The sequence below is a fragment of the Brachyistius frenatus genome, unplaced genomic scaffold (assembly GCF_029030835.1).
Source record: "Brachyistius frenatus isolate BFR_SWC_R1_liver_20210118 unplaced genomic scaffold, ASM2903083v1 Contig_12, whole genome shotgun sequence".
Lineage (NCBI taxonomy): Eukaryota > Metazoa > Chordata > Actinopteri > Embiotocidae > Brachyistius > Brachyistius frenatus.
This window is the reverse complement of record NW_027210611.1, coordinates 3,047,993-3,066,058: the sequence shown is the minus strand read 5'-3', so window position 1 is coordinate 3,066,058 and position 18,066 is coordinate 3,047,993. Positions and strand designations below refer to the sequence as shown.

At 42.4% G+C, this 18,066-nt stretch overlaps 3 protein-coding genes across 4 annotated transcripts in view; 2 read left to right on the top strand and 1 right to left on the bottom strand.

Moving 5' to 3' along the window:
- rock1 (Rho-associated, coiled-coil containing protein kinase 1) overlaps window positions 1-1,702 on the top strand; it is a 29,541-nt gene extending 27,839 nt beyond the window's left edge. Inside the window, exon 33 of the mRNA XM_069692229.1 lies at window positions 67-1,702. Within this exon, the coding sequence (XP_069548330.1) occupies window positions 67-70 (4 nt within the window). The 3' untranslated portion in view covers window positions 71-1,702. The remainder of the gene's footprint in view (window positions 1-66) is intronic.
- A 1,603-nt stretch (window positions 1,703-3,305) lies between these two features.
- Window positions 3,306-11,800, top strand: usp14 (ubiquitin specific peptidase 14 (tRNA-guanine transglycosylase)). Its single transcript, XM_069692233.1, has 16 exons — window positions 3,306-3,523; window positions 5,247-5,392; window positions 7,024-7,056; window positions 7,156-7,260; window positions 7,575-7,678; window positions 7,844-7,902; window positions 7,989-8,119; window positions 8,251-8,328; window positions 8,441-8,523; window positions 8,659-8,773; window positions 8,919-8,984; window positions 9,106-9,198; window positions 9,306-9,434; window positions 9,546-9,606; window positions 9,961-10,068; window positions 10,783-11,800. Exons 1-16 carry the CDS (start codon window positions 3,508-3,510, stop codon window positions 10,926-10,928), a joined length of 1,473 nt encoding a protein of 490 aa, XP_069548334.1. The 5' UTR covers window positions 3,306-3,507; the 3' UTR covers window positions 10,929-11,800.
- Window positions 11,801-11,835: 35 nt separating this feature from the next.
- Window positions 11,836-17,346, bottom strand: thoc1 (THO complex 1). Of its 2 annotated transcripts, none has more exons than XM_069692231.1 (21): window positions 17,267-17,346; window positions 16,963-17,036; window positions 16,809-16,869; window positions 16,624-16,693; window positions 15,981-16,099; window positions 15,834-15,882; window positions 15,646-15,741; window positions 15,446-15,528; window positions 15,285-15,358; window positions 15,049-15,157; window positions 14,762-14,896; window positions 14,510-14,610; window positions 14,355-14,421; window positions 14,224-14,274; window positions 14,064-14,134; window positions 13,838-13,933; window positions 13,592-13,657; window positions 13,397-13,480; window positions 13,119-13,266; window positions 12,893-12,977; window positions 11,836-12,294 (listed from the first exon to the last, which is right to left on the bottom strand). In XM_069692231.1, exons 1-21 carry the CDS (start codon window positions 17,312-17,314, stop codon window positions 12,017-12,019), a joined length of 1,965 nt encoding a protein of 654 aa, XP_069548332.1. In that variant the 5' UTR covers window positions 17,315-17,346; the 3' UTR covers window positions 11,836-12,016. The 2 variants fall into 2 exon arrangements, with proteins under 2 accessions (XP_069548332.1, XP_069548333.1); XM_069692232.1 differs by having other exon boundaries at window positions 12,180-12,308.
- Between the last annotated feature and the right edge of the window lie 720 nt (window positions 17,347-18,066).

Here is an 18,066-nt window from a genome sequence, read left to right as displayed (position 1 = left end):
GTCACTAACCAAAGTAAACGTGTTGCCTTTCTTTTACTGGACACCTGTCTCTGTTCTTTCTTTCAGCTAACCATCTGAACCGTTGGGATTTTTTTTTCTGGACTCTAAATTTCCCCTCCTTCCTCATCATCAAAAATGGAGAAAAAACAAACAAACAAAAAAACTGTATTACATAGAAAATTCATTAAAAACAACAAAAAATATATATATCGATAAATAACCAGCGCTGGAGTATTGCAACACATGTCAGACACAAGGCATCATGGACATTAAAAAGCCTGATAGCCCCCCCACCCCCCATCTCCACCCCTCCCCTAGCCACATTTCTACATTCAACAGAAGAGCTTCATCATTCAACTTGACAAACTCGCAGCTCTCCATCTCTACCAGGAGATGGCGCACTCATCGTGAATTAAAGATGGACAACAGAGATGGAAGGATTTGTGTCATAACATTCTGTGCTTCATATCATATGACAGTTGGAACAGAAACTGAAAAGTAAAAGGGGGTTTTGCTGTGACTCCTGCAAGTATGTGTTCAGTTTAAGGTACTGTCATACAGGGATTGTTGATCTGCAGTGAGAGATTGTGTCTCAGGGCGGAAAAACAAATATCTATTTAGTAATTTCTTTCCCTACCCGACAGATACATGAACTAAATGCAAGCATACTTTTGTTTCCAGCTAAAAAGAAATGACAGATGCCTTCATCTAAGGTCTCTGGCCTTTTTGCCTTCATTTGTATCACTCTGCAAGTCAGTTATCAGGTTTGGGACCGAGTATTGGGACATGAGTATTAGATGTTTTGAGTATTGAGTGAGGAGCATGCAAGATCATCATTTAAATCTATGCATTATTTTTATTATAATTATTTTTATTGCTCCAAGCCATAAGGAAAGTTCCATTGTAATGGCATATAGGAGTCCTAAAACTTAATGGATTTTTTTTTTCTTCTGTTTATTTGGTACATTGTCTCTGTAATATTTTTTTCTTGTATTGTTTATTTTTTTCTTTATTTTTTTGTTGTTGTAATGTATTGCCTTACATTGATTCATAGATAAATGGTTCAAAAGGAAAACATTAAGTTAACAAATGTAAAACTGCACTGTTTGACTTGACTTGTAAATTATTTGTAGAAGACTAAACAGGTGTAGCATTTGGCCCACCTAGTGCCTTAACGTTTGGATATTGATTTTACTGCCATATTTGTTTTTCTTTTTGTTCCAAAACAAGACAAATCTTAACTCTTCCATCATTTATTTTTTAAGAAATTGCCACGCTGTTGTGGTTTTATCAGAACGTAACTTTCTCTGGTTTGAGTATATAAAATATATATATTAGATTACCTCTTTATGGACACATTGCAATAGAATTTGTGTCAAAACAAAATCCCCAGACTTGGTTCATATCACATGCTAAATTTCAGCAGGGTGAGGTGTCAAAGATTGTCCTCGTTAACAATTACAAGTTGTTTCTCTAACATTGTAATGTCCCGTTAATGCAAAACCCCCACAGTGTATATAATGAGAGTGACATAAGGATTATGGAATACCTCCGCAGTCTTTTTATTCGTAACTTTTTTGTTCAGTTTAAAAGAAAAAGCACTGGAAACTATGATCTACTCTTGTCTTGGATAATTTGCATGGTTAAATTGCATTGGAGTCCGCACTGATGGATATGTCAATAAACATATCTTTATCACTCATTGTATACTCGTTTTCACTACGGCTACTCATCATGACTTTCATATTTTTTCCATCAGGCTATAAATGGGGCCGAAAGAGCTCTGAACATGACTTTTGTTAATATTTTTTAGAGCATGAGACGGTAAGGTTTACTAGAAGGCAAAAATATTTAAAGGGTATAAATACCCCCCAAAAAAGAATGATCAGTTGGTAATGATCAGGATTGAGTTAAGGAAAAAAGTGAAAAATGATCATTATTTGTGTGGCAGGTTTTTGATGCGTATATGTTTCGCCTCTAAGTTACTGATTTGATCTTATTTGAAGAGAAGCACGAGGGTTAAAAAGTATTCCAAAAGAAAATCAATGTACAAGCACTCATAGTTTTGAGACTACGGAAAGGAGAGTGATACTTTTATATTGAAGTTTTGTAACTTGCCACCAGGTGGTGCTATTGTATAAATATTTGTGAAGTCAAGTGTCACTTTTACTGTACAAACAATTTATCAGAATAAGAATTGGAATTCCATTATTTATATTGGACACCGTTTAAAAAATTAGAAACAACCCAAGTTGGCGTAGCACAGGACAAAAAGGAGGATAGAAAAACGAAGTAAAAACAGACATAAATGGGATTTTTGGGGATAAAGTTTGTTAGTTGAGACCAAATTCCAAATAAATCAGTCAATACTACATTAAATTTTAATAATTTACAAGCAGAAATTGTAAAAAAACAACAACAACAAGTAACACATTCACATAGTGGAATATCTAAATTGCACTTCCCTTAATATGTAGTATGAATTTTACATAGTACCTGTTATAGTAGATACATACTATGCATAATACTGTGCATTTTATATTTTATATTTATATTTTATACTTTTTACTGCTATTTTACTGCTTTTTTATTGTTCTATTATTATCTTATTGCTTCTGTATGCTGCTTGTATATAAAGCTGTTAAAATCATCTCTGTAGCAGTAAAATGCATATTAATGTAGCAGGTGTGGGGGAGGGGGGGGGGGGCATTTTACTAGGTAGGTGGGTAGGTAGGTATTTACTTTATTAATCCCCGAGGGGAAATTTTTTCGCTACAGCAGCATACAGAAGCAATAAGATGTTCTCCCTGTGCTTGCGTGGGTTCTCTCCGGGTTCTCCAGCTTCCTCCCATCATCCAAAAACATGCACCTCAGGTCAGGTTACCTGGCGCCGCGCTAGTGGCAGCCTGCTGCAGCAGCTCCCCCCTGAGAGCCCCCCTGCTGTAGCGAAGAAATTTCCCCTCGGGGATTAATAAAGTGAAATAAAAAAAATTAAAAAAAAGATCATAATAGAAATAATAGAATAAAATAATAGAATAGAATAATAGAAAAGCAATAAAATAGCAGTAAAAATATAAAATATAATTATATATGCACAGTGTGTACTTTTACTTTTTCATACTTTAAAGTACATTTGCTGATAACGCTAAAACAACGCAATATTTAAATCCTTTTACTTGAAAAAAATAGGACCTGGATACTTCCCCAATCTACGTTCATGTTTCCGCATCGGCGGAAGATCCTCTCGGGCGCGGCGCGGCGCGGCGCGGCGCGGCGCAGCGCAGAACGGCGCGGCGTTCCGCGCAGCGCGGCAGGACGACGAGCAGATGTCAGAGCGCACCGATCAGCTCCCAGCGTGTTGTTGCAGCGTCATTCTGTTTGAATGAAGTTCAGACCGAGAACTGAGCAACTCTCCGTTCGCGCCCCGGTGAACTGAGAACAGGGACAAAAAAACACCAAGAGAGTATCGGAAGTAAAAAAAAAAAAAAAAAAAAAGGTCTCCAAAACATGCCGGTGTTTACAGGTAACGTGGTTTTAATACAACACGTGCGTTTGCTTCGAGGAAAACGAGTTAAATCGCGGATCTTTTACACGTGTTGTGATGCGGCAGCCTGCGTTAGCTCGTTAGCTTCGCGTGCTAACTGGCAGCCTTCTTCCTCGTAGGCCGGCGGGGAAGTTATGTCGGGAAAACACGGCGTCGTCAGACGGGATAACGAGCTAGATTGTTTACACTAAAGTGACCCGGTTGCTTTCTGTCGGCGCTGTTTGCGGATCGTGTTCGTCGGAGCTCACCGCGACTGAAACCAGAAATCAAGCAACCGCCGCTAACTGTCAGCTAGCTTAGCTTAGCCCGGTAGCATTTAGGTGATTTTTTTTTTTTTTTTTTTCAAACTATTCATTTAAAGCCATCGATTATCGCCTCAACATTCACACACACACACATACTGCGGTGTTTTTCCTCGCCTTCTTTTTTTTTTTTTAATCTATATTTTAAACCATTCGTCTTGTTTCTTAGTAGTTTGAAAATAAACCGAATCACGCCTTTTGAAGCAGCGGAGGTTAGCCGAGCTAGCCGAGCTAGCCGCATCATGAGTGTACAGTTTACATGTTTACTGCAGTCGGGAGAAAAACAAACACAAATAAAAACAAACCTAAATGAACACGACTTCTACCGTTTGTTTACGTGACGCTTTAATCACGCCGGAGGGTTCTCTTAATTAGCTAATTAAGCAATTCGTGGCGTTTAAATAAGCAGTGAAACAGATGCAGATTTTTTTTAATGTATTTTTGTGTTTTGTTTTTTATTTTGTATTTTTTTTTTTGGACACTTAAGCTGCTTTTATTCCTCGATGCACTTCACTGTTGCTGATTAGATGCTGTGTCATACATGGCAGCAGGTTGACAGCGATGGCCGTCTCCCCCAGCTCTCCCTGCTCCTCCTCTCCCTCCTCGACCTCCTCCTCCCCCTCCTGCACCTCCTCCTCCTCCTCCTCTACCTCCTCCCCCCCTAGACGTCTTCATTTGTGTTTCTTCTCTGTTTCTTCTATATTTGTGTTTCTTCTGTGTTTCTTCTGAATTTGTGTTTCTTCTGTGTTTCTTCTATATTTGTGTTTCTTCTGTGTTTCTTCTGAATTTGTGTTTCTTCTGAATTTGTTCTATTCTTCTCTGTTTCTTCTGAATTTGTTCTATTCTTCTGTGTTTCTTCTATATTTGTGTTTCTTCTGTGTTTCTTCTGAATTTGTGTTTCTTCTGTGTTTCTTCTTAATTTGTGTTTCTTCTGTGTTTCTTCTGAATTTGTTCTATTCTTCTGTGTTTCTTCTATATTTGTGTTTCTTCTGTGTTTCTTCTGAATTTGTTCTATTCTTCTGTGTTTCTTCTATATTTGTGTTTCTTCTGTGTTTCTTCTTAATTTGTGTTTCTTCTGTGTTTCTTCTGAATTTGTTCTATTCTTCTGTGTTTCTTCTATATTTGTGTTTCTTCTGTGTTTCTTCTGAATTTGTTCTATTCTTCTGTGTTTCTTCTGTGTTTCTTCTGAATTTGTTCTATTCTTCTGTGTTTCTTCTATATTTGTGTTTCTTCTGTGTTTCTTCTATATTTGTGTTTCTTCTGTGTTTCTTCTTAATTTGTGTTTCTTCTTAATTTGTGTTTCTTCTGAATTTGTTCTATTCTTCTGTGTTTCTTCTGAATTTGTTCTATTCTTCTCTGTTTCTTCTGAATTTGTTCTATTCTTCTGTGTTTCTTTCCAGTGAATGTGAAATGGGGCAAAGAGAAGTTCGATGCGGTGGAGCTGAACACGGAGGAGCCTCCCATGGTGTTCAAGGCTCAGCTCTTCGCCCTGACAGGAGTTCAGCCAGACAGACAGAAGGTCATGGTGAAGGGAGGCACTCTAAAGGTAACTCGTTAGAAACACTTAAATCTGTAGGTGTTGGTTTATTTAAGAGCAAAAAAAAAAGAAAGAAAGAGAGAGGGGTTGGCGATCCATTTATTTCTTTTTCTTCTTGTAAACGAATTCAAAACCAATTAACTTAATTGATCCTCCCAATGCCCGTGTGAGCAGGGCCGTTTTTTTTTTTTTTTTTTTTTGTATAACTGCAGAATCCCGTCGTCGCCCCAAATAAACAAACGAATAAATAAACCACAGCATTAAATGCGGCGACACGTCCCCCATATTATGTGACGGGGTGTTTTTTTTTTCCTCCTACCGTGACGGGCTTAGATGCCATTTTGGGCACCATGCCGCTTCCCGGTGGTCATTTTGAAGCTTTTTCGGGTGTTGTTAATTTTATCTGCTCACGCTTTTTTTTTTTTTTTTTTTTTTTTCCAAATTTTGGAAGGTTTTGCACAGAAAACATTTTTTTTTTTTTTTTTTTTTTTTAATGGACATGTAACATTTTCTCGAGGGATGTCCCTGAAAACCGCCGACAAGTAGGTGTTTGTTTGAAGTTGGTCCTTTTTTGTGTTTCACCGAACCCCAACCAGTTCCTGGGCGTTGTGGGTTTTTTTTTTTTTCCCCTCATCTCACAGTTTTACTCACTGTGGACTCATTTTTCAATGCACCTCTATGAAAACGGCACAATCACCAGGAAGAAGAAGGGAGAACTCAAAAATGTCTTTAATGCCGTATAATGCAATTATAATGGCATAAATAATGTTGAATTCTTTGATCATTTATTCTTCAAAAATGGAGCAACGATGGAATCTGTATGTCGGACAGTTTTCTGAATATCCACGTTACCAATATTGCAAAAAAATAGGGCTTGGGAGCTCCACATGCGATACATATTGTTAAGTTTTTACAATGTCTACAAACCTCTCTGTGCTGTCCGTCCTCTCTGAGCTCCAGTCTGCAGTTTTGTATAAAATGTCTTCAATTCTTGTCATGTGACTTTTGGTCACGGCCGAGTCGTTCAAGGCTCCCAATGTGCATTGGGGAGTGCAGACATTTTTTTTTTTTTCATTTTTAAATTCTCTTTCAGAATTTGGATCACGCACAAGGGTTTTATTTTGAAACGTGTAGATTAAAGTGCATTCAATAAAATGTCACGATTTTAAGATTAGGTTTGTTATTTTTCCTGAAAGAATCATTTGGTACACAGAATTAGTTCAAGGACTGTTGGAAATGAAAAAAATTCACTGATAATTTGCATCTTTTTCAATGAAATCGTGTAATTGTTTTTGTTTGTTTTGTTTTGTTAAAAAAAAAAACATGCCTGTCAAGCTCGTTGGCAGGTTTTGGGAGTTCAGAGGGTTAATTCATAGCTAACAGTAACCTACAAATAAACTTTATTCCTGTTGGGGTATTGTTTGTCAAAAATGTGTTTCAGGAGATTTTTTTTTTGGGCCATCTTTTAAAAAGGCATGAAACAATATTTGTTGTGTGTTTTGATTGAGAAGGCAACAAGGACATAAATAGATTTGAGCTTTTTCAAGATTTGCCATTGGAGAGCTAAATAAAGGACCAACACTTGTGATATCCGCGACGTGTTTTTAAACGAGCTAATCGATGTTTCTCTTCCGCTCCAGGACGATGAGTGGGGAAACATTAAACTGAAAAATGTGAGTATTTAAGCTGTTTAGATGCATATAACGCATGAATGAGCTGCACCGCAAAAAGTAGGAGATTGAATTGTGGTGTGTTTCCTTTTGTCTCCGTAGGGAATGACCCTGCTGATGATGGGCTCTGCGGAGGCTCTGCCCGAGGAGCCCGCTGTCCGGCCCATGTTCGTGGAGGACATGACTGAGGAGCAGCTGGCCTCGGCGGTGAGTCGGCCTGGAAACGACCCGCGCGCCTTAAACGAATGCCGCTCTCTGCGCCGACGTCGGCACTTTTAAATGCGTCCTCCTCGAACGCGACGTTTACCAAAGAGGATCAACCGAACCCGCCGTGTCTACCGTTTTGAGGACGTCGGCCGCTGGAAATGCGCAATTTCGTCGGCTCGGCGTTTGCGTGGCCGGTCGGAGATCACTTGTTCGGCCTTCCCGCACCACCGGGTGGCGCCGCACGCGTGCCGCGGTTTTGGGAGTCACTGCCGCAGAGGAGCTCATCCCCGCTCTCTTGCGTTTGTCTTTTTCAGATGGAGCTGCCTTGTGGGCTGACAAACCTGGGCAACACCTGCTACATGAACGCCACAGTGCAGTGTCTACGCTCTGTGCCGGAGCTCAAAACCGCACTGAAGAGGTCTGTTTTTGTTGCCGTTACTGGCTCTCGGGGCTGAATTTCTCCTTTCTTTTGAAATCATCTTTTTTTCCTTTTCAGATTAAAAGCCCACTTGTCCCTTTCCCTGTTTTTTTTTTGTTTTTTTGTTGTAGTTTTGTGTCTGTTAAAATCCGTCTCCCTCTGCAGGTATGCAGGCGCTCTGCGATCTTCAGGGGCGAATGCACCGTCACAATACATCACAGCAGGTAACCGCGTGAAACAACGGCCACGTATTAATGTCCGGAAGTCACCGACGCATACGGTATTAACGTGGTTGTTCTTGCATCCCCAGCCCTTCGTGACTTATACGAGACCATGGACAAGACCTCGTCCAGCCTCCCGCCCATTATTTTGCTGCAGTTCCTTCACATGGCCTTTCCACAGTTCGCCGAGAAGGGGGACCAGGGACAGTACCTCCAGCAGGTGAGAAACTCTGCGCCGCCATCCCACGCTCCTTTACCGCCCGCCACGCGTCCTGTACTTTAGTCTGATAACAGCACCAAGCGCAGGGTTGCACATCTTGACATTTGATTTTTTTTTTTTTTTGCTCTCAGGATGCCAACGAGTGCTGGCTGCAGATGATGAGAGTGCTTCAGCAAAAGTTGGAGCCGGTAGCGCTAGAGACCATGGAGGTAAATCCTTTTTACCTTGTGTGTTGTTTTTTTTTTCCTTTTCTTTAATAATAAAAGGATGACTGTGTATTCGACAAGTTCTAGACACATAAAGATTTCTTCCAATCTTTAGACCGACTCCGAGACTGGAGCTGCCGCTGCCTCTGCCAAGAAGAACTTCATCGATCAGTATTTTGGAGTGGAATTTGAAACTTCGTATCCTCGCAGTTTGTCTTTGTCGATCTCATCTTCCTTGCGCGCCATTTCTTCCGCCAGTGTGCTTTTGACTCGTAAAAGAGCTGCAGTCCGACATCAATCTCTGTCGGGCTTTTTCTTAACTCTACCGTTCAGCATGAAATGCACAGAGTCTGAGGAGGAAGAGCCAATCAAGGGCAAAGAGAACCAGCTCCAGCTCAGCTGCTTCATTAACCAAGAAGTCAAATACCTCGCAACGGGACTGAGGCTGGTATGTATCAGATAGCGCCGCGGCTATTTTAAACTCGTCTCGTGATCGCGCGGGCGCAGGCCCGAGCGTTGGAAGTAAATGCAACTCGTATGGTTAGCGTGTCGCCACGGTAATGAAGATCTCATCATGTCTGTGCCCCCTCCAGAGACTGCAGGAAGAAATCACAAAAATGTCTCCATCCTTGGACAGAAACGCCCTGTATATAAAATCTGTAAGTGTTTCTTTGTCATTTTGAAAGATGGAGTATCGTCTCTTACGTTTACACACTTGAATGAGAACTTTAGTTACGCTCTTGTTTTTTTTTTTTGTGTTTTTTGTTTCTCTCCCGCCAGTCAAAACTTAGCCGTCTCCCCGCCTACTTGACCGTTCAGATGGTCCGATTTTTCTACAAAGAGAAGGAGTCCGTAAATGCGAAAGTTCTAAAGGTTTGTCGTCATTTCTGATTCCCAACAGGGACCAGTCGCATTCACTGGCCATTCATATCTGTAACTCACATGTTGATGTATGTATATATATATATATATTTTTAAAGGATGTCAAGTTCCCGCTCATGTTGGACGTGTACGAGCTGTGCACCACAGAGGTTCAGGAGAAGATGTTGACCGTCAGGTCAAAGTTCAAGGTGGTCGAGGACAAGAAGCTGGAGAAACAGCAGCAGAAGGTGACGCGGCGGCTGTCGGTCACGGTTGCAGATGAACTCGCACGTAATTCGTTCAGCATAGTTACCCGTTCTCTCTCTCTCTCTCTCTCTCTCTCTCTCTTCTCGCATTAGTTGGTGAAGAAGCCGGATGCAGCAAAGGAAGTGAAATATGAGCCGTTCTCGTTCCCAGACGGTACGTTGACACGGACACCGTCTGCGGGCAGGACTTTTGACGTGCCGCGAACGACGGTCGCGGTCACTTCCTGTTTGTAGAGAACCCCCGCCGCCGTCAGGAGAAAAATACCTGCCTTCAGCCACGCAGAGGGCGGCATTATAACACCCCATCAGATTACATACAGCACCTCAACTGGAGGAATGATCAAATATGGACTAATTACACCTACACTCAGCAAAAATCACAGTCATATCTTTTGAGTATATTTGTGTCTTCAGCAGCGTAATAGTATCTGAGGTTGTATATTTCCCTGCGAGATCATTTTTCAATCCCGAGTCCCGATTTTTGAAGAACTGTAACCGTCTTCTTTAGATCTCGGTTCCAACAACAGCGGCTACTACGACCTGCAGGCCGTGCTGACGCACCAAGGCCGCTCCAGCTCCTCAGGCCACTACGTGGGATGGGTCAAAAGGAAAGAAGGTAAGCCGTGTGACAAGAACGCCGCGTATTCAGCTCGTATCTCGGCGTGTATTGGGAGCCGTACGATTCTGGATGAAATGACCGATCACAATTTTTTTTTTTTTTTGCCGAGACATTTTGTCGTTTTTTTGGTATAATTGTTTATTGCTTCATTTATCAAAATATGACAGAGCCTTATGTTATTAAGATTATGTAAGATAATCTCGTAAACTAATATAAACATTCTGATCAGTCGAGGAAACCTTTTACATTTCGGATCAACGTTATCAGTGGAAAAACGGAGAAAATGAAGTTACTTTTAAACGGTAGGCGAATCGGTCTGCAGTTTTCCTGCAGCTCCTTTAAACGGTCCCCCGAGGTGAACCGATACCCGTTACGATACCTGCATGTCGACGCCGGACAACGGAAACAGCGCTCCGTTTTAAACTTAATGAATCACTGAACATGGAAACGGCTCCCGTCTCTCGTTGCCTCGACTTTTCGTCGTTCCTCTCACCGTTTGCTCTGCTGCCGATTTCCGCTGCTGCTCTGCATCACGTGGTGTAACGCTGCGTTGTTCCGGTTTTGTTTTGTTTTTTTTGGGGGGGGGGAGAAAGTAGGAGCGCTCGTTTCGATGTAGCTGATGTCCCGAATGAAAATGAGGATTGCGATGAATTGCGCGGCCCTGACGGAGGTATAATATTCAGGAACTCTCCTTTGGTTTCCCCCCGACAGATGAGTGGGTCAAGTTTGACGACGACAAGGTGAGTGTGGTGTCTCCGGAGGACATCCTGCGACTGTCAGGAGGCGGAGACTGGCATATAGCGTACGTTCTACTGTACGGGCCCCGGCGGCTGGAAATACTTGAAGAGGAACAGTAGCTGTGGCAGATTTCTTAGAAAACAAAAACACCCAACACGTACAAAATTGCCATTTCCAAGCACTGTCTGCATAGATGTGCAATAAAACTGGTGTCTTTAAAGATTTGATGACCTTAATTTTGTTTTTTTGTTTATGTTTTTGTAACCAACATGGATGCTTGTAAAAAAAAAACAACCTAAAAAAAACAAATTCTGTCAAATGGTGTTAAATATTCAACCATAGTGGGCTTTGGAGATATGATGAGAGGCAATCTGTGGACTGGATCCTTTGAGGTTTTTAAGTCTGGCTGTGCAGTTTCATTAAATGTTTTATACACATTGTATATTTTTTAAAGCCTTTGGTAAGGTGCTCATATCATAAAAGCAAAAATATTTCTCTTTAGTCATTTAATCAACTTGTAAAAAAAAAAAGAAAAAAAAAAAAAGAAGAAGCCTGGGCAAGCTGTGGTCCTCGACATTCTGGCTTGTATCTTCTCCGATGTATTAGAGAACACCGTAAAGACTTTTTAAGTGCTCGGCTCACGTCCTCTCCTGAAACTGTTCTCAAGTGTAAATGACGGATGAGGCTCTTTCTGCCAAAACCTTCACCGATGCTCTTTTCGGGGGGAGGGGAGGGGAGAGGGGAAATGTTTCAGGACATGTTGCCGTGAACTGTGTGGTTAAATAAAGATTCGACTATGATGGCTTTTTTGCTCAGTAAGCTTTGAACATTTTTCTTGCCGACACTGATGTTTAACATCCCTACTTTCGAAATGCTCGGCTTTTTCCTGATCGCCCTGCCACAACGCGTAAGACCTGAACATCAACACTCTGTAATAAGTTATTGACTGATTGCTTTTCATAGGTGGTGAAAATAAACTGTTATACCAACATGTGAGATTCTTTGATGCGAGTATGTGGTCGAAAAACAAAAAGGTCAAAAACTTCTGCAGAAGGAAACGGACATTTATTAGCTTTTCTACAGTGGAAAAAAAAAACTGGACCTATACTAAATACAAAATTTCAGTTTCCAATTGTTTTTGGTATGAAAAACGATGCTGCGACGGCGGTGCGGACTATTTACTATTTATGTAAGAAACGGATGTATTTTACGCCTCGCTGAGGTTGTCCGCTATCTCGGAGAACCCTGCAGCATTGAGGGCCGTGACCAGGTTCTCCACCGTAGCTTGTATTCCCTCTCTGTCCTGCCAGGCAACCAGCAGCAGTTTGGCCTGCATCTCCACATCTTCGCTGTCCGTCTCGATTTCACGCAGCTCGGCAGCCTTCATGTCCAAACGAGAAGCCAGCGTCTTCCACTGAGCGCCCAGTTTGGCTGCGATGTCGTCCATCTGCTGGTTCGTCACAAGTTTGCTCTGAATGCCCGGACCTCGAAGAAAAGACATAATGGGAGGAATAAAAACACTCTTAAAATATGAACTCGGAACTCGGCTGTAGCAGCAGGAGGCATTGTTGTGTTTTCGGGTCGTCCCGTCCATTTATCCCGTTCCCGTGAACACGATCTCTCGAGAACGCCTCGAGGGAATTTTTTTTTTCAAACGGCAGAAACATTTACTTGATAGCGAGAAGGAACAGATTCCATTTTGAAACATTCACTTGCGAACGGCACAGAAGGACGAGAGGGATATGACGTCACGGCGACCTTGAACTCCCCCCCCCTTTTGCCCGCCAATCGGTTCATCCTTGAGGCCGAGTGAATAATTATGTAACATTGGAGAAATTCCATCCGGGCATTCCTTAGATATCGTATGAATGTGTTGAATTGGGGCCACGGTAATCTTAACCTTTGACCCCCAAAATCTCATCAGTTCACCCCCCCCCCCCCAAGTGAAAGTTTTTGCCAAGCTTGAACAAAACTCCCTCGAGGCATTCTTGAGATATTTTGTTCACAAACGGGACCGACGGACAACCCAGGAACATAAAGCCTCTGGCGATTAAGATGAATTAAACGAGTGATTCAAACTCACTGTCATTGCTGTCTTTGAGAAGATTGTCTCCATTATCGTCGTCGTCGTCCTCTCCCGTCTTGATCTCTTCAGAGGGGATGTCCTTCTGCAGGCACGGAACAAAAATCAGTCGGTCCACATAAGCACACACACACACACACACACACACACACACACACACACACACACTCCTTTTGTGATGATAAAAACATACGTTATTTTTCTGAAAGGTAAATGAATTCCTCACCGGCAGCTCTTTAGCCAGTTTGCTGACCATGCTGTCGAGGTAGTCTGCCAGGCTCTTGAACTTCTGGTTCGTCGGCTGAAAGAAGTGTGGACTTCTCCTGGACAGCAGCCTCAAAGCGCGCCAGCCGTAGTTTGGGTTCCGCACAACCCTACGAGGATTCAAAGGAGGAGAGGAAAACGTAAATCCGATGCTGGGAAGAGAGCAGGAATCAAACACTGGATGTCTAAAAGAGCTTTCCTTCGAAGTTTTGAGCGCACACGTTAAAACTGACAACTTACTTGTACTCATCCTCCACCATGTTTGTGGGGTCGGCCTGTTCGATGGCTTCGGCAAAGAACTCATCCAGTGACGGCATGAACTCTCTGAAAGACAGACATCACATGTAAAAAAAAAAAAAAAAAAAAACAACTAATTTTTGACATTCACAAAAAAAAAAAGGTGAGGACGGGAACTTTGCTCTCTGAAGCACCGACCTGCTGTCTGACTTGCAGGCCTCCATGTTGTCCTGGTTCAGGTTCCACAAGCGCGTCAACTCGTCACTAAACAAAACACAGAAGACCTTGAAATCGGGGAGGAACCTCCGTAGGCTGATGCTCGCCTCACTGTAGCTTCAGTCGCAGGCGGCGACTGCTTATCAAAGAAAGATCGCCCAGCGTTCAGCTCCACATACTGGAGACCAACACAAAAACACTCGACTTCCGCCGTATCGGATCACATACTTTCCCATAAAAATCTTGCGGTCTGGCCCTTTTCCGAGGAAGTCTTCCGGAGCTTGTCTTTTCCTGGTGGGTCTTTTGGGCTTGTCGTCTACTGTTCTGTTAAAAGAGGAAAACAAGTGGTCACGGTTGGCGCGCTGGTCCGAGCTCACACCACTGCGAGCGGGCTAAATCAGTCAAAGAAAATGATTGTCTGCCGTGGCCGCTTTGTAACATTGCGCTGCAGTACCTTTCTTTCACAAAGCTCGGACATCCCTCGTTTTTCCAGGAGTTCCAGTTCTCTTCCGTGTTCAGGATGTGCTGTCAAAAAGACGAGAGACAGTTCGACTGACTCGTGTGCGCAGATAGGCTTCATTTGACGACGTGGCTATTCCTGAAGCTCGGCTTACCTCCACCATGGTGGCAAATTTGTCTCCGTCGGGGGGGATTTCCTTCAGCAGCTGCGAGAGCAGAGCACAGATTAATACGGGTTCAACGTTTAACGAGGAAGTCCCCGGTGTCCGTCTGACTTCTGACCGACCTGATAAACCAGTTTAGTCGTGTCTTCGATCCACGCGGTCTGGTCGTCGTTCAGAATACAGTTGGAGCTGTATGAGGACAAAGACATGGAAATAAACGTGGCTTCCCAACAGCTGAAATGTTGTTTCCTGCTGTCGGCCCCGAGGCGCGCTTCACCTTTTGAACTTGACCTGACCCTTCAGGTACTGGAAGAGGATGAGGTACTGCAGCAGGATGTGTCGCCTGAAGTTGCTGTCGCTGAGCTGCAAGTCCATCAGCTGGAGACCAAGAGGGGAGAAATGAAGAGCGGACGTGTCTTCACTTACGGTACGAAAGGACACGTTCCGTACGGACGTAATCAGTGGTACGTGAGCACATTTGAGAGCATAAGGTATTTTAACACGGGTCGGATATTTCAAGTTTTCCCACCTTCTCACTCGTGAGAAACTTGGCAAAGTAAACATGTTCTCCACCAGATGCTCTCAGCTCCTCCAGCTTCCTCTTAGATGCCTGCATGTCATCCAACTTGTAGCTCTTGAACACTGCCAGGGTCTCATCCGAGTACTGCGCAGGACAGAAATTCACATCAGCAGCGAGTCGTCATTTTTTTTTTTTTTTTTTTTTGGACACTTATGATCTGACAATTGCACAGCAAAGGCATCTAAAGTAGGATTTTTTTTTTTTTTTTCTTCTGCTTTTGTGTTATAGCGCGTTACCTTAAGGAATGTCATCCATGAGAATTTGTCATAACACTGCACCGGGTTTCTGAAGTAGTCCTGCAGCATCCAGAACTTTCTGTACAAGTTGTAGTCGATTGGGATGGAACTGAAAGCAACATTTGATTCAGTTTTAGTCGATGCAAAAACAGAGACAAGCCACGGGGTCATTTCAATAATGGAAGAAAAAAAAGAGCGAACCTTGTGGTACACTTCAGAGCAGGACTTCAACTTACCACGGCGCAGGTGCATCGTCCTCTCCCATCTCTCCTTCCTCCACTTCCATACCATCTTCTTTTTCTTCTGTGTGCTACAAACACGATGCCACGAGGTTAAACAGAAAGTTTGCGATTGATTTTAAAATGCAAACACTCGTCACCAGGTGTCGACTTTTTACCTTCTGGCTCAGGGTGCTTTCTTGTTCGTTTTTGTTGAACACCGTTATATTTTCCAGGTTGAACTGACTCTGTAGGTTGAGACCTGAATTTTTTTTTTAAAAAGAGAAGGAGAATACGAACGTTATCAGAGAAGACGAGAGCGAATTGTTATAAACTGCATCTCTTGAGAGCTCGATGATGAAGATATCGCTGTTCTTACCCGATTTTTCCGACAGAGGGAAGAGACGTGCCAGGAAGAGCTGGATTCTCCCACAGAACACCGTATTCTGAGATTTGGAAAGCCTCCTTAAAAGATCTACACAGACAGAAAAGTACGTCACAGACCGATCTGCCCTGTGAAGATAGAAAGTCTTGTGCATCAAAAAAAGAACGAGGCAAGAGCCTTACCGTTGCACATCCTTAACAGATAGTTCTTCCCTGCAGTGTAAAAGGAGCTCTGGGAGAGGAGAAGAGCACGGGTTTTGTGATAAAAAAAAAAAAAGATCCAAACTACGGCGGACACATATTTCAGCTGAACGCCAGCAGCTTATTTACCGATTTCCAGGTGGAGACATTTTCCTCGACAAAGGAGAATATTTTGTCACACAGGTCCAGAGGAAGGCAGTCCAGCACGTCTCCCAGCAGGAGGAAAGGGGTCGTAGCAGAGCAGATACCTGCACGGAGAGACGGAAACACAACGTTGGGTGTAATAAGAGACTTTACGCCCTTGCAGTCTGCCCAAAAAAATAAAACACTTTATGTACGATCAATAGTCACGAGTTTTTCCAAACTTGGGTGTGAACTAAAACTCAAGAGGTTTTATCCTGATCAGTGACGATCATCCAGCTGAGCTGTGGTGCGGTTTGCAGGTGACGAGACAAAAGGTCTCGGCCGTAAAAAACGCAAAGATGCAATTTTAAGATGAACCTAAAATCAGGACTCGCATGTTTAAAAGACAGAGAAGTGCAGCACGAAAGCGTCCGAGAACTCTGGCTCCGTCGGAAGTTTCCGATTTGTTAAAAGATCTTTTTTTTTTTTGTCCCCTTCCCGTAATTGGAAGTTTTCTTCCTGTTAAAAGGGAAGTCTTTTTATTTATTTTTTTCCATCCCACTTGTGGAGGTTTTCTATAATTTAAAGGTTAAAGAAAAAAAAAATCATTTTATGTTCCTTTGAAATCACTCTGGTTTGAGTAACATACCCTCTGTGACGGCATCGATACTCAGGTAAATGAGAGACAGGTAGTCGTCACAGATCACCTTCTGCTCAACCTGCAGACAAAACACTTTTATTTTAGGCATTTTGTGGTCCATTTCAATTCATTTGATTGACTGATCAAAATGGGACAACGGCCAAATATATCCATATATATATATATATTCTTACTATCTGATCACCGAGGAGACCCCTCAGAGCCTGGTCGAGCGTGGTCTTCTTCTCCGCCTCACTGTAAACAAACGAGATAAACAAACAATAAATAACGCGGATGATACGTTTCCTCAACTGGACGACAACAGGGCGCCGGACGAACATCACTTACTTGCCGGGGAGCTGATTAAACACGTTGGTTAGCGCTTTGCTGCTTTTACCAACGAGGGCATGTTTGGCCGAATCCTGCAGTCGTGTTGAGAGAGAAGGAAGAAGGAAGAAGAAGAATATAAAAACAAAACACGACGAGACGTCAGGCAGCGTTTGCGTTAGCTTAGCTTCATTTGGTAGCGGCCATGGTAAGGGAACAATAACTTGTAGGAGCAAACCTGCCACCTAACCGCGACTTTAGTTAGGGCTTAAAGTCTATAGTTACACGTGTTTTTGAAGAAGAAGTTATTTACGTGATTTCTCACCGTAAATTTGTCTTTAGCGTCGATAAAATTAAATAAGGACGGCGACATCTTTACGGTTGCACAGCCGGAACTGTCGTTAAACTTCCGGTTTCTGTGAACGTGTTGGGACGGTTGCGTTCAAGGAGCTTGTCACAACATCGGAATATTTTGGGCGCCCCAGTACACGAAAAATAACACGTCTAATATTCATGTTCAAAATGAACGTGTTAACACAAGATTTTAGGTCTTCTCAGGATATTAAACGTATGGATAACCATTTCATTTTGCACGTATTTTAGACGTGTTAATGTTTCGTCTATGTTAACGTGTTCAAAATGAACGTGTCAATTAACTTATTTGCACCGCTAACTATTTACATTCACAATATTTAACTGTCAAATTTGGTCTCGGCTTCCAACCAAACATGAGGCAGCTATGTCAGAGGAACCGAACAATCATTTTTACAAATAAATAAATGTACATTTTTACAAATCACATCTTTTCATGCATGCATGTAGCGCGGTTGAAAAATATCTAAAAACCTGTAAATTCAATATTTGTGAAACTATTTTATTGTAACATGCAGGAGAGCCATGACACTGAGCGTTTGGGGCCAAGTTCCTTCAAGCATTTTTAGTTGGAGCATATCCGGGATTAGTTTGGGTCTGGATTGCCTGCATGAAATGTAAAATGCAATTTCGGGTAAATTAAGCTTAATTCTTATATTAGAAAGAGAAAGATGTCAATCTAACTTTAATGTGTTACTTATAGATGACCTTCTGTGTGACCAATGGCATGGAGGTGTAGATTTAAATCCAACC

Coding starts and splice junctions, on each gene's coding strand:
- usp14 (XM_069692233.1), top strand. Junction 8,774..8,918: donor TCGCAACGGGACTGAGGCTG/GTATGTATCAGA, acceptor TGCCCCCTCCAG/AGACTGCAGGAAGAAATCAC. Junction 10,069..10,782: donor ATGGGTCAAAAGGAAAGAAG/GTAAGCCGTGTG, acceptor TCCCCCCGACAG/ATGAGTGGGTCAAGTTTGAC.
- thoc1 (XM_069692231.1), bottom strand. CDS start 17,314: ATGTCGCCGTCCTTATTTAATTTTATCGACGCTAAAGACAAATTTACG. Junction 16,694..16,808: donor GTCTCCTCGGTGATCAGATA/GTAAGAATATAT, acceptor TTTTGTCTGCAG/GTTGAGCAGAAGGTGATCTG. Junction 14,275..14,354: donor CGACTAAACTGGTTTATCAG/GTCGGTCAGAAG, acceptor CTGCTCTCGCAG/CTGCTGAAGGAAATCCCCCC.